Source organism: Pleurodeles waltl, chromosome 3_1 (assembly GCF_031143425.1).
Source record: "Pleurodeles waltl isolate 20211129_DDA chromosome 3_1, aPleWal1.hap1.20221129, whole genome shotgun sequence".
Lineage (NCBI taxonomy): Eukaryota > Metazoa > Chordata > Amphibia > Caudata > Salamandridae > Pleurodeles > Pleurodeles waltl.
Window position 1 is genome coordinate 974,722,053 of NC_090440.1, and position 13,932 is coordinate 974,735,984.

The 13,932-nt window shown below is 49.4% G+C and overlaps 1 protein-coding gene across 3 annotated transcripts in view; it reads left to right on the forward strand.

Annotated features, from left to right (window-relative positions):
* The window catches only part of PIGV (phosphatidylinositol glycan anchor biosynthesis class V), a 110,534-nt gene that overhangs the window by 78,950 nt on the left and 17,652 nt on the right, over window positions 1-13,932 (forward strand). For all 3 annotated transcript variants that reach the window (XM_069224052.1, XM_069224051.1, XM_069224053.1), the window contains one exon: window positions 8,376-9,536. In XM_069224052.1, the coding sequence (XP_069080153.1) occupies window positions 8,376-9,536 (1,161 nt within the window). The remainder of the gene's footprint in view (window positions 1-8,375; window positions 9,537-13,932) is intronic.

Below are 13,932 nucleotides of genomic sequence, written 5' to 3' on the forward strand. Positions count from 1 at the left end.
GTGTTAATTAAATTGGATGCTAATCCTCGCCCACCTAACTAGGTGATATGTCCCTTCATTGGGTTGCTTTTAGTCCAGACTGAACTGCAGGTAGTGAGGATGGCCTCCGTCCTCCTAGAGCTTTTTGTGGAGATCTTTTTTAGTATTTAAATATATTTTGATTCCAAACTAGCTATTAGATTTTTGAGACTCAGATACACATTTATTTATTCTCTGATCTCAATAGCTACCCTGTCATCCCCAAATATGGTATTTATCACACTGCTCTTGTGACAATACTTTGTCACAATCCTTTACCTCGCTTGGACTGACACAGCATCTGTCTGACTGTCCATTATATGCATGCATCAGGATTATTTCTGCCTTATTTGTAAAGTCTAAAATCCAACAACAGGCTACAACCCACCCATATTAACTTACAAAATACACGCCCGACTTGATGCTCAGTTACAAATCACATGATCCATGTCATGTGTTTACACCTTTGTGTGCGTCATATCGTGTGTTATGTGCACATTTAGAGGCGTGTATGATAAATACAGGCCTATGCAACAATGTCTTGTCTCCGGACTGGTATGAGCGTATAGGTCAGCCTATGTGTAACCAACCACTCTTGATGAAATGAGTGAGCGGGCTTACCTTTAGTTAACATAAAGCAGTCTTAGTCACCACCATGTCTCTGATAACTGTGAATATAAAAATCTATACTTTATCTCACAGTGTTTAACTACAGAGGGCTTCCGCGACATTCACTCTATGGGATACCTTTCCAATCACAGTTGGATAAGAACAGGCGGGTGGAAGTGACAGACTTCTGGGTGCGCTTTTTGTAAGTTTGTTACACATGTGACATTTTTATCGGGGAAATGGCATATGCATGTGTTTGCAGTGGGGTGATGCTAGCATTAATCCTCCCTTTTGACCACAGTGTATGATATGAACCTTTATAAGTGGCAATTCTACTTACTGTGTTGTGTTCTGTATACCATTTGGCATCTTGTTGCAGGTTATCAACCATGAGTGATCACACAACAAAAAGCAAGTATATAGAATGTATGTATGTAGAGAGGGTGTGTGTGTGCGCGTGTGTCTGTGCCTTACACTTAGTAGCTCATCAGGATGAAATTAGGAGCAAGTGGGACACAATTATAGAAGATACAGATCCAGGTCATTAAAAAAAGCAGCAGACCTTCCATGAGGCTTATAACATACGACTGAAACATGTTAACCAGAGGGAATCTACAATCCCTCTACAAGTCACTATTTTTGTTTTTTGTTCCATGGCTAACTGGAATTAAGCTAGCCCAAGTCACCTACAGGTATTTTAACTGTCTTTTGTGGATCCCACTATCATTTGTGTGCAGCAAGAAAAAAGATCTCCACAAAGCTCCAGGATGAAGGACTCCATCCATACTATTAGCATCTGAGTCCGGATCAGGTGCAACCTGAGAATGAATCATAACACCCAGGTTGGTGGTTGAGGGTTTGCGCCCTTTTTAATTAAGACACTCAAATAGGTAGAAACTCTTTCCCCTGATCGTGATAGTACCCCTTTGGGGACTGGGTTATTTGTCCGCGTGTCTCTTTGATTTTGGAGAATATGACAATACTCACGGTTACGTCGGGCCTGATGGTGTCAAACTTATTTCATTATTATTTCTGACAAGAGTGAGCAGCACCAAAACAGGCTCTCCGCAGCGTCAGAGAGCAGCTCCTCTGCGTTGCTCCCAGTTGCCATATTGCCTCCGGAAGTAGCCCTTTTTTTTAAGTAGACTGTGGGAGAGGACTAGTGATGGAGGAATGGACTGTTCAGTGTTCTGGATCTACTTGGTGGGTAATTGATGGATAATCACAAGAACATTAATTGTTTGCTGTACCATGGCACTGTGTGTATATTAGACATTTCTGATGGATACAACTACCTGTGGATTCCTCACCTGATGAATACTCCCATGGCGCCAGCATTTGACGGAAATCTTCTTACTAGTCTCTGCACGTCGACGAGGACGTCACTCTAGCCCACGCGACGCCGTCTGACGTCATACAGGCAATAAGAAGTCCTCGCCGACGTGCCGATGACAGTTCCCTTTTTTCCGTGCATTCGAAACGGTTATCTTCGAGGGAGTTACTGTTACCTTCGTGGTTACAGTGTATTGTCTGCTGCGTAGTCTTCTCTGCGGTAACAATGTCTCAGAGGAAGTCGGGTTTCAAGCCCTGTCGAGAGTGTGGGGGCAAGATGTCAGTTACAGATCCTCAATCCGACTGTCTATGGTGTTTGAGCTCCGACCACGACGTCTCGACTTGCGATTCATGTCAACACATGAATCCGAAGGCCCTCAAAGAGCGCGAGGCCAAGTTATTCATGGCAAAGTCAAAGAAGAAGGAGAAACATCATAAGAAGTCTTCTTCGCCAAGGTCTCACCGGCGTCATCGAGACTCCCGGCGCCGTAGAGACTCACGACGTCACTCCAGCAAGGAGTCTCGTTCGAGGTCACCTTCGGCTCGGCGTCGGAGGACTTGGGAGGTCAGCCCCACGGTCACGCCGCATCCATCGACGCCGTTGCCCTCTCCGGCGTCACCGACTTCACCTGGTCAGGCGTCAGTGATTGAGGTGGTGCAGCCTCTTGTGTTTTCTCCGGCGTCGCAGACGTCGAGGCCGGCGTCGGGGTCGCCCTCGATCCAGGCACCCCAGTATCCGGCTTTTCCCACTCCTGGAGCCGATAGTACCGCGTTTCTTAATGCGATGTATACCATCTTTCAGCAGATGGCTCCAGGAGCTGCTCCGGCTGGTCCTTCGGGGCCCTTGGCCTTTTCGTTGGGTGATCCTGCGCCTCTTCGGCCGGCACCCTTTATGCCCTTTCTCCCTTTTGGGAATGTGGGCTCGGCGCCGGTGCCGGCGTCGGTGGCCGCTCCGGTGGCTTCGGATGTTTCGGCCCCGGAGGTTGCCCCTCCGTCGAAGTCAGGATTTTGCCCTGTGACTCCGGTTGGTCCATCGGCTCCAAGACCTCGTCCTCCGGCTCCTGCCTCGGCGCCGAAGCTGCCTGTGGCGCCGGACGCGGCGTCAGATGCTTCTGGAGATCGGCGCCGTTCTTCGACGTCGGCGGAGGCCATGTCGACTCCGCGTATCGAGGAGAGACTTCATTCGAGGAGGCGTGCTCTCCGTCTTTTAGAAGAGCAAGAGTACCAGCGAGTCCTAGAGGAGGGAGAGATTGAGGACTCTGGAGACGGACTGCATGGTCTGGATACAGCCAGTGGGCTGGACACTTCCCCTGAGTGGGACCTTTCATCTCCAGGGGAATATACGGAGGAGGCGGCTTCCTTTCATGCTGTGGTGAGGAAGGCAGCGAGCTTTTTGGACCTGCCTTTGCCGGTGGCAGAGGCAAAGCAGAATTTGCTGACAGAGGTATTGCATCCGGCCTCTGCTGCAGCTGAGCCTCTCTTGCCATTTAATGAGGCTTTGCTGGATCCGGTGTTGGAGGTGTGGAAGAAGCCGGTGTCTTCCTCGGCCGTTCATAGGGCTGTGGCCAGGAGGTATCGAGCTGCACCATCTGACCCTGGCTTTCTCTCTAGACACCCTACGCCGGAGAGCTTGGTGGTGCAAGCCTCCTGTTCCTCAAAGTCAGCGCCTGGTTCCTTCCCGACGGTGCCTGGAGACAGAGACTCCAAGAAACTGGATGCGCAGTCCAAGAAAATATTTTCGTCATGCAGTTTGGCGTTGAAGGCCACCAACGCCACGTGCATTCTGGGGAGGTACATCCATGCGCTGATGGATGATATTTCGTCTTCATTCACGGAGCTTCCCCAGGGTCTTTTGGATGTGGTCTCGGACGCCCAGGCTGCCGCGACCCAGATTATCCAGTCTGGGCTGGACACGACCGACTCGGTGGCCAGGGCGATGGGCACGGCTGTGGTGGCAAGAAGACAGGCCTGGCTCCGAAACTCAGGGTTCTCTGCGGATGTGCAGTCGACCCTGCTGGACCTCCCGTTTGATGGGGACAGACTGTTTGGAGCCAAGGCAGATTCAGCCTTGGAACGATTTAAGGAGAGCAGAGCCACAGCCAAATCGTTAGGACTGCAAGCTCCTTCTTCCTCTGCCTCTTCTAGAATTTTCAGGAGGTTTCGGGGATTTGGGCGTGGCTCTTATTCCTCTTCCTTTCGGGGGAGGTTCCAGCAACCCGCCTCTTCCCTCCCCTATAGGTCATTTAGAGGGAGGGGGAGGGGTGGGGTCCGTACCAGAGGAGCCTCTCAACAGCACTCTGCCTCTTCCTCGTCCTCTGGAGGGGTGCAGCAGGGGAAGCAGCCTTAGGCTTCCACCGTTTCCCACTCACTCCTCTCCTGTAGGGGGAAGATTACAGCGTTTTCTCCACAAGTGGAAGTCTATCACAACGGACAATTGGGTTCTCGGCATTGTGGGAAAAGGCTACGCCCTTCCCTTTCGGGAGTTCCCGCCCCTCATCCCGCCCCGCCCATCTTATTGTTCAGAAGAACACCTCCTGTTGCTAGAACAGGAGGTTCAAGTCCTCCTTTCAAAGGGCGCGGTAGAGTTGGTCCCAGAGCAGGAAAAGGGTCGAGGTTGTTACTCAAGATACTTCCTGATTCCCAAAAAGGATGGTCAGTTGAGACCAATCCTGGATCTGAGGATCTTGAATTGGTTCCTCAAACAGGAAAAGTTCAAGATGCTGACCCTAGCACAGGTGCTTTTGGCGTTGAACAAGGAAGATTGGATGGTGTCTGTCGACTTGCAGGATGCTTACTTTCATGTCCCGATACTCAAGTCGCACAGGAAGTATCTCCGGTTTGTGGTAGGGTCGCAGCACTATCAGTTTGCGGTCCTCCCGTTTGGTCTTACTTCAGCACCTCGAGTCTTCACAAAGGTGATGTCAGTGGTTGCGGCGGAGCTCAGAAGGAAGGGGATAGCAGTATTCCCTTACTTGGACGACTGGTTGATCAAAGCCAAGTCCCCGGAGCTTGTGTCGCATCATCTGCAGTCAACAACCCAGTTGTTGTTCGACCTGGGCTTTTCGGTGAACGTGCCCAAATCTCACCTGGAGCCCTCTCAGCGCCTCCTGTTCATAGGGGCAGTACTGGATACAACATTGAGTCGAGCCTTTCCTCCGCCTCAGCGGATTCAAGATATTCAGGAATTGGTTCCAATGTTTCGAAATGGAGCGGTAGTTCCAGTCCTCAAGGTCCTTCGTCTGCTCGGTCTGTTCGCCTCCTGCATTCTGTTGGTCACGCATGCTCGCTGGCACATGAGGGCTCTTCAGTGGTGCCTCCGAAGGCAGTGGTCTCAACACAAGGGAGATTTAGAAGGTACTGTCAAGATCTCCAGAGATGCTGCTGTGGAATTGAAGTGGTGGATTGCGGGCAACAATCTTTCACAGGGGAAGCCGTTCGCGCAGTCGCCACCAGTGGCCACGGTAATAACGGATGCCTCCACCCTAGGATGGGGAGCTCATCTGGGGGATCTGGAGATCAAAGGGCTTTGGTCTCCAGAGGAACAGGTGTTTCATATCAATCTGTTGGAGTTACGGGCTGTACGTTTGGCTCTCAAGGCCTTCCTCCCATCCCTTTGTGGTCAGTCGGTACAGGTCCTGACGGACAATACTACCACGATGTGGTACATAAACAAACAGGGAGGAGTAGGGTCGTACCTTCTCTGCAGAGAAGCTCTTCGGCTATGGTCCTGGGCAAAGGACCATCAGATTTGCTTGGTGGCAAATCATCTGGCCGGGGTCTTGAATGTACATGCGGACAGTCTCAGTCGCCAATTCTCGGCAGACCACGAGTGGCGTCTCCATCCAGATCAAGTCTGTTTAATCTTCCAGATGTGGGGGTTTCCTCGGATAGATCTGTTTGCCACTCGGGAGAACGCGCATTGCCCGTTATTCTGCAGCCTCCAGTATCCGATGCAGGGAGCGTTGGGGGACGCGTTTCAGATAACCTGGTGCGACCAGTTGCTTTACGCGTTTCCCCCCATACCCTTGATTCCTCGAGTGTTGAGGAAAATTCGCCAAGACCGGGCCCAAGTCATCTTAATAGCTCCGGATTGGCCAAGGAGGGTATGGTACTCCGACCTTCTCCAACTCTCACTGTGCCCTCCGCTCCGTCTCCCTCTCAGGGCAGACCTCCTCTCGCAGTCGCAGGGGCAGGTTTTACACCCCAACCTCCAGAGTCTGCACCTACATGCTTGGAGATTGAACGGGGCAACCTGAGTTCCTTCTCTCTCCCGCCTGATGTAGTGGATGTTATCTTAGCGGCCAGGCGACACTCCACTAAATCTATCTACGCTAATAGGTGGTCTAAATTTGTTATGTGGTGTGGAGAGAGACAGATTGATCCCTTACATGCTCATCTGTCACATGTTTTGTCTTTTGCACTGTCTCTAGCGCAGAAAGGTTGTGCAGTAGCTACCATTAAGGGTTATTTGTCGGCCTTGTCAGCCTTCATTTGTCTTCCAGACCAACCATCGTTATTTAAATCCCCTATTGTTCTCAGATTCTTGAAAGGTCTTCTGAATCAATATCCTCCAAAACCATTCGTTATGCCTCAATGGGATTTGTCCTTGGTCCTGACTTTCCTTATGGGGTCCCCTTTTGAGCCTATGCATTCTTGCCCCTTAAGATATTTGGTTATTAAAACAGTATTCCTGGTAGCTATAACATCTGCAAGGAGAGTGAGTGAGTTGCAGGCCTTATCGGTTAAACCCCCTTATATAACGTTTTATGGGGATAAGGTGGTGTTGAGGACCAAGGCTGCTTTCCTTCCGAAGGTTGTTTCACCCTTCCATTTGGCTCAGACAATCACTTTGTCCACGTTTTATCCTCCGCCTCATCCTTCAAAGGAGGAAGAAAGACTACATCGCCTGGACCCAAAAAGGGCGTTGAGCTTCTATATCGACAGAATGAAGGATATCAGGCTGGAGGATCAGCTGTTTGTCGGATACGTGGGCAAGAGGAGAGGAAAGGCAGTCCACAAGAGAACACTCTCCAGGTGGGTTGTTCTTTGCATTAAAATCTGTTACTCTTTGGCAAAGAAGGATCCGCCTGAGGGCATTAGAGCTCACTCCACCAGAGCTAAGTCGGCCTCTTCGGCCTTGGCCAGGGGTGTTCCTGTGGTTGACATCTGCAAGGCCGCAACTTGGTCGTCCCTTCACACTTTTGTGAAACATTACTGTTTGGACTCTGAGGTCAGAAGGGACGGTCATTTTGCACGGTCAGTGCTGCAGGATTTCTTGGTTTGACCATTTAGGCACCCACCGCCGGGCGTGGTACTGCTTTGGGACTCTATTCATCAGGTGAGGAATCCACAGGTAGTTGTATCCATCAGAAGAACGAGTTACTTACCTTCGGTAACGACTTTTCTGGTGGATACATTAGCTACCTGTGGATTCCTCACGGTCCCACCCGCCTCCCCGTTGCCTTTTTGGTCTCTCCAAGCAATCCTTGAGTGTGCTCCTTTTGGTCTTCAAAGTTGCAATACATTTTGCATGTATGATATTTGTATATATGTGTATATTTATATATAAATCTATATGTATATTGGGTATATACATGATTCGTATGTATAAATATATTTATTTGTTTAAAAAAAAAAAAAAAAAAAAAAAAAAGTTATATTAAATCTACAGCTATTTTATTGCAATGTTGTGTGATTTACAATATTAAGAGATGTTGATTTGCTCTTTCATTGCATTGGGTTATTATTATTATTCTCATGCACGTAAAAAATGTTGGTACTGTCATCGGCACGTCGGCGAGGACTTCTTATTGCCTGTATGACGTCAGACGGCGTCGCGTGGGCTAGAGTGACGTCCTCGTCGACGTGCAGAGACTAGTAAGAAGATTTCCGTCAAATGCTGGCGCCATGGGAGTATTCATCAGGTGAGGAATCCACAGGTAGCTAATGTATCCACCAGAAAAGTCGTTACCGAAGGTAAGTAACTCGTTCGTTTTGCCTAGCAGGGTGACACATTAAGTAACAGTGGCTATTCCACTCTACAGCAGGTCCTGGGAGTTAACATCATGGAGCAGTAGATGTTTTTTTGTATCAGGCCTGTAGATTTATTGAGAGTGGACAAGTCTATTTGCAGCAGCACTGGGAAATCACTCGTCATGGGCAGTAAACATACCTGTACTGGAACACTAGAAGTAAGATAATGGGCAGTGGGTAATTTCTATCCCTGGGACGGGTTGTCATGAGACTTTTGACATTTCATTGGACTAGGAGGTGCCCCTTCACGAGATTAATGCTAAATTACTGTGTTGGGGTCCTTTGTGCTGACTGATAAAGCATTGAACATATTGCTGTTCTGTGGCCCTGGGGGCGGATGCTTCCTCTCTTGAGCTTGATGCAATGTATTCTCTCTTCCACAGGTGCTGTTTAATGCCATCATCCCAGATCACGCCGCAGACGCCTTCTCCCCCCCGCGCCTTTGCGAGCCGGGCCTCGGCGATCACCTGGTGGAGTGGCTTCTGGGCGGCTTCACGCGCTGGGATGCGGAGCATTTCCTTTTCATTGCAGAACACGGGTACCTGTTCGAACACAACTTTGCCTTCTTTCCCCTCTACCCACTGAGCGTACGGGCGGTTGCCCAGTTGCTCCTGTGGCCTCTCCAGGACCTCCTGTGCCTCCGCAGTCGCCTGATCCTCGTGGCTGTGTCTTTGAACTGTTTCCTCGCCTCCCTGGCTGCGGCCGTTCTCTACCGCCTCGGCTGTGTGGTGCTTCAGTGCCGTCGAACCGCCTTCCTCTCCGCCATGCTCTTCGCCCTCACTCCTGCCAATGTCTTCATGGCTGCTGCATACTCCGAAAGCTTCTTCGCCTTCCTCACCTTCAGTGCCATGTGGAAACTGGAAAAAAGGGAGAGCTGGCTTAGCTGCCTGCTTTTTTCCCTGGCCACTGGGGTGCGCTCTAATGGGGTAATCAATGCCGGCTTCATTATTTATTCACAATGCAAGCAAATCGTGTCCGTGCTTCGCGTGGGACCTCCGTCCCTGGGCAGGCTCCCTTCGGTACTGAGGCTGCTGTGCAGGGCTGCCGTCTCCACGGCGCTCTCATGCCTTGTCATCGTACTGCCCTTCACCCTGTTTCAGTACTACGCCTACATGACCTTTTGCGAGCCTGACCCCGGCCCTGAACAGGCAGTTCCAAGACCTCTGATTCAGCTCGCTCTTGATAGGGGATACCGCATGGCTGAGGTGAACGGGACCCTGCCAGGGTGGTGCGCCTACAAGTACCCTTTAGTCTATTCGTACATTCAGGATGTGTACTGGAATGTGGGATTCCTACGCTACTTTGATGCCAGGCAGCTCCCCAACTTCCTGCTTGCAATGCCGGTCATCCTTCTGAGTGTGTGTGCGGCTTGGGGATACGTGGCTGCTCTTCCGTGGTACTGTGCAAGACTCGGACTCCTGAGGAACCGGGATGCTAAGGACTCTGAGACTGCCTCTGTGGGGTTTCACAGCCCCAGGCTCTTTGTGTACATTGTGCACAGCTCTGCACTGCTGCTCTTCGGACTCCTGTGTATGCATGTACAGGTAAGAGGGTCGGGGACCAGGGTGGAAATAAGGAACTGGTAGATCTGTTGGACAGGCACCACCACAGTGGTACTTGACCTGGCATATGTACTACAAATGTCTTACACTTGTGGAGTGCATAACAAATTGTATGTCTGTTACAGGAGCTGTTGTATATCAGATGAGCTACAAAGTCATGCCTTCTAGTGTTCGGTGCAGATATTTGCAAGTTGTTTTTCTTCAAAATATAAGTTTCAGTTTCAAGTTAGCTTGTGATCCTTCCCCGAAACCCACAATATACCAGGACAAAGACCCCTACCTCAGATTGATTTTTTTTCTACTTTTGGTTTCGGACATACTCTTCGACCAACGGGACTGCTGAGCTTCAATCCACTTAAGGTCGACTCCAGTGATCAGAATCGTCAGCTACAGTATCGAAATACTCATTTTTCAGCAATGCCTCTTCAAATTCTACCAGGAAAAGAGGGATTCTGTAATTGCCAGATCGTATGAGAACGACTTGTGGGGGAGTGGGTTATAGAGAATAGACACATCCAGTTTCGCCCTGAGGGCAGTTCTAAATTTCTTTAGTTAGACCTATTCTGAGGCAAACTTTGCTTGCCTCAGAATAGGACTCAACCTGTCCGACCTGCAGGCCTTTAAAAATGAAAAAACAATCCGCTGTAGGAGAGAGCGCTGGTTGGCGCATTATGAAATGCAGCGTCACAACCCTACTGAGTCGGCGTTGGTCTTTGGACCCAAAAACCTCAAAGAGGACTTACTGTGGAGGGGAAAGCCGGTCTGGAACAGGTCAAGCGAACCAATTCATGAAACAAGCTCCTCAGATGCTTCCAACGTTGACTTCAGAACTGGTTCCGAGACAACTTTCAACTCCAGGGTCAATGTTGAGCAACATAAGCCCAGCTGTTGAGCATCCAGAGGAGCCTTGAAAGGTACCTTTCAGGCAATGGAAACTTCACATCCACCCAAACTATGGAAGGATTCTGGCTCGACCACTACAATACAAGACAGACCCTACACTTCTCATGAAGAGGAAACTCCACTTTGAGGAGGCTATTTCAGAGGTGCTCTAAATTTACCCTAATTTGTAAAAACACGGGTAGCAACACATTACCCAGCTCCACCGCCTCCACTGAACCTTATTCTCCCACCACCACAATCGCGACAGAGGTCGTCTGTGCCAAAGAATTCAGCCCACATGCACACTGACTCTGATCATGAAAGCCATTTTAATCCACAGGATTCCGACTTTGAAAGAATTCCTCCAAATGATGGGGCAGAGCCTTTGCAGGACTAATGTTGACCCTGAGAACGACATGATCATTGAAGGCTTCACCACCCAATGACAGAGACATCTTATATGATGTCATTCAAGGAGCAGCTGATGATGGTGAAGCTTCATATGGTGGAAGAGGAGGACTTTTTTAATTGGGACCTTATCTATAATAGAAAGGTCTGTGCAATTCCGGCTGATCCCTAGGAGTATGATTGGGTGCATGGCAGAGAAATTAAAATAGCTGGTTAAAGTCAGAGTTATGACACCCAGAAGTGAGCAGAAGTACAAGCCATCCTCGGATGATCCTGTTAACATCAGGGGTCATGTAACTCCATACTCATTGTTTGTCCTCACAGCTCGCAAGAGTATTCCCACATGTCTATGACTGTACACGGTAGTGTACAGCCAAATGTGTTGGACTTCTCTCAAGATATGACAGATGCCATTGGAAGGGGATGGAGCAGCTAGTCAAACATTTCCCTGAGGCATACTCCAGATATGTCAGGGACCTAGTTTAGGATGGGAAGATCAAAAAAGCCAATATTTACTGTGTGCTAGAGGCAGCTGACATTGCCTCCAGCTACGGCGATACTAGCACCATCCTCCATAGATAGGCATGGATGAGGGTCTCTAGATTTCGTCCGAAGTTCCAATAACACCTAATTAGTATCTCCTTTGATGGTGAGCACCTTTTCGAACCTCCAGTAGACACAGTGTTGGAAAACATCAATAAATATCCTGACACTGCAAAAGCCATAGGAGAACTCCAAATGGAACCTGCTAGGTGTGGGATTTGGTGCCAATAAGAGTGAGGTATTATGAACACTGTAGAATTCTGTGTTTCAGCAGCTTCAACACTTTTAGGAGGACCAGTCCATAAGCCTTATAACTGATGAAGATTCAATGGCAATGGTTGAGGAAGAGGTAGAGAAAGCACCTCCAAGTTGTGACTTAACCCCCAGCTCCCCAATCACACAGAACCTGTTGGTGAGGGGAGGGGGGTAAATAAGTGTGTTCCTTCCTCAATGGGAGGAAATAACCTCAAATGCGTCCTGCCTGTAGTACAGCAGGGATACTGCATGGAGTTTCACGCCATGTCACCAAATAACCCACCTACCTCTCTGATAGGTCATTAGTTAGAAGCATTGACTGCTGCACAAGGTCGTACAAGCACATCTCATCAAAGGTGCCATCAAACCGATGCCCCTACATCAGTGGGGTCAAGAGGTGTACTTCCTCCTACTTTCCTACCCCAAAGCAGGATGGCACCTTGCAGCCTATCCTCGACCTCCGGTCACAATACCCTTACATCCTGCCAGAGTATTTCAATCCTCAATTGCGGAGACATCTACTTTCACGTTTCTGTTGATCCGGCAAACTATTGCTAACTCAGGTTTTGGTAAGTGGACCCTACCAGTTCCAAGATCTATTCTTTGGGTGTCTCAAGGGTCACAGTATGTCTGCCCCACAGCGCCACCCACATATTTGGACAGTTGGCTGATAAAAATCAGTTGCTGTGAGCAATGCCTAGCACAGTCTCAGACAGTTGTGTTGCTACTGCACAGGCTAGGATTTACAGATGGTGCCAAAAAGGCCCATCGCTGCCCTCAGCAGATATAGTACTTTTTTGGAGCAATCGTGAGTTTTGTGACAGGGATAGCTTATCCCAACCAAGCGAGGGTGTTTATCTTTTCCTCGCTTCCGTTTTCCCAGTGATCATGTCCTCTGCCAGTAAGAACAGTCATGAACTGTTGGGATTATGGCCTACTGCATTGTCATAGTTCCACACACGTGGTGTTGATGGAGGCCAGAGTTCAGCACAATCACAAATAGTGGAACAAAAAGAACTTATTACTGGGCTGAGCATTTTTGGACCGTCTGCCACAGCTGACAATTACCACAGCTGCCTTACTTACAGACTGGGGATCACAATCAGTTTGTCACTGGGGCCTCTAACAACAGACCCAGCTCCTGGCTGACCATCTGTGGTGGAGTGGGTGACAACTTTGCAGACCTGTTGAGCAGGATTCATCAACCAGTACACAGGTGGAAAATGAATCCCCAGGTATTTCAACTGTACTTTTCAAAGTGGAAGGCACCCACTGGACATCTGTTCGTCACGACAGGAAACTCAAAATGTCCATGCTTGGCCTCCCGGTACACACTTCTACAGACTAGGGGCAATACACTTATGGATTAACAAGTCAGAGATATTTGTTCTTGCTGGTCCAGCATGGGCAAGGTAACCTTAGTTCTGCAATATCTGTCCTCCCCTACAAGACATCACTGTAAGGAAATGGCTCCCTGTTGCAATTACCCCCCACTTTTTGCCTGATACTGATGCTGACTTGACTGAGAAGTGTGCTGGGACCCTGCTAACCAGGCCCCAGCACCAGTGTTCTTTCACCTAAAATGTACCATTGTTTCCACAATTGCCACAACCCTGGCACCCAGGTAAGTCCCTTGTAACTGGTACCCCTGGTACCAAGGACCCTGATGCCAGGGAAGGTCTCTAAGGGCTGCAGCAAGTCTTATGCCACCCTAGGGACCCCTCACTCAGCACAGACACACTGCTTGCCAGCTTGTGTGTGCTGGTGGGGAGAAAATGACTAAGTCGACATGGCACTCCCCTCAGGGTGCCATGCCAACCTCACACTGCCTATGGCATAGGTAAGTCACCCCTCTAACAGGCCTTACAGCCCTAAGGCAGGGTGCACTATACCACAGGTGAGGGCATAGGTGCATGAGCCCTATGCCCCTACAGTGTCTAAGCAAAACCTTAGACATTGTAAGTGCAGGGTAGCCATAAGAGTATATGGTCTGGGAGTCTGTCAAAAACGAACTCCACAGCTCCATAATGGCTACACTGAATAGTGGGAAGTTTGGTATCAAACTTCTCAGAATAATAAACCCACACTGATGCCAGTGTTGGATTTATTAAAAAATGCCCACAGAGGGATGCCCCCTGTATTTTACCCAATCCTTCAGTGCAGGACTGACTGGTCTGTGCCAGCCTGCTGCTGAGAGACGAGTTTCTGACCCCATGTGGTGAGGGCCTTTGTGCTCTCTGAGGACAGAAACAAAAGCCTGCTCTGGGTGGAGGTGCTTCACACCTCCCCT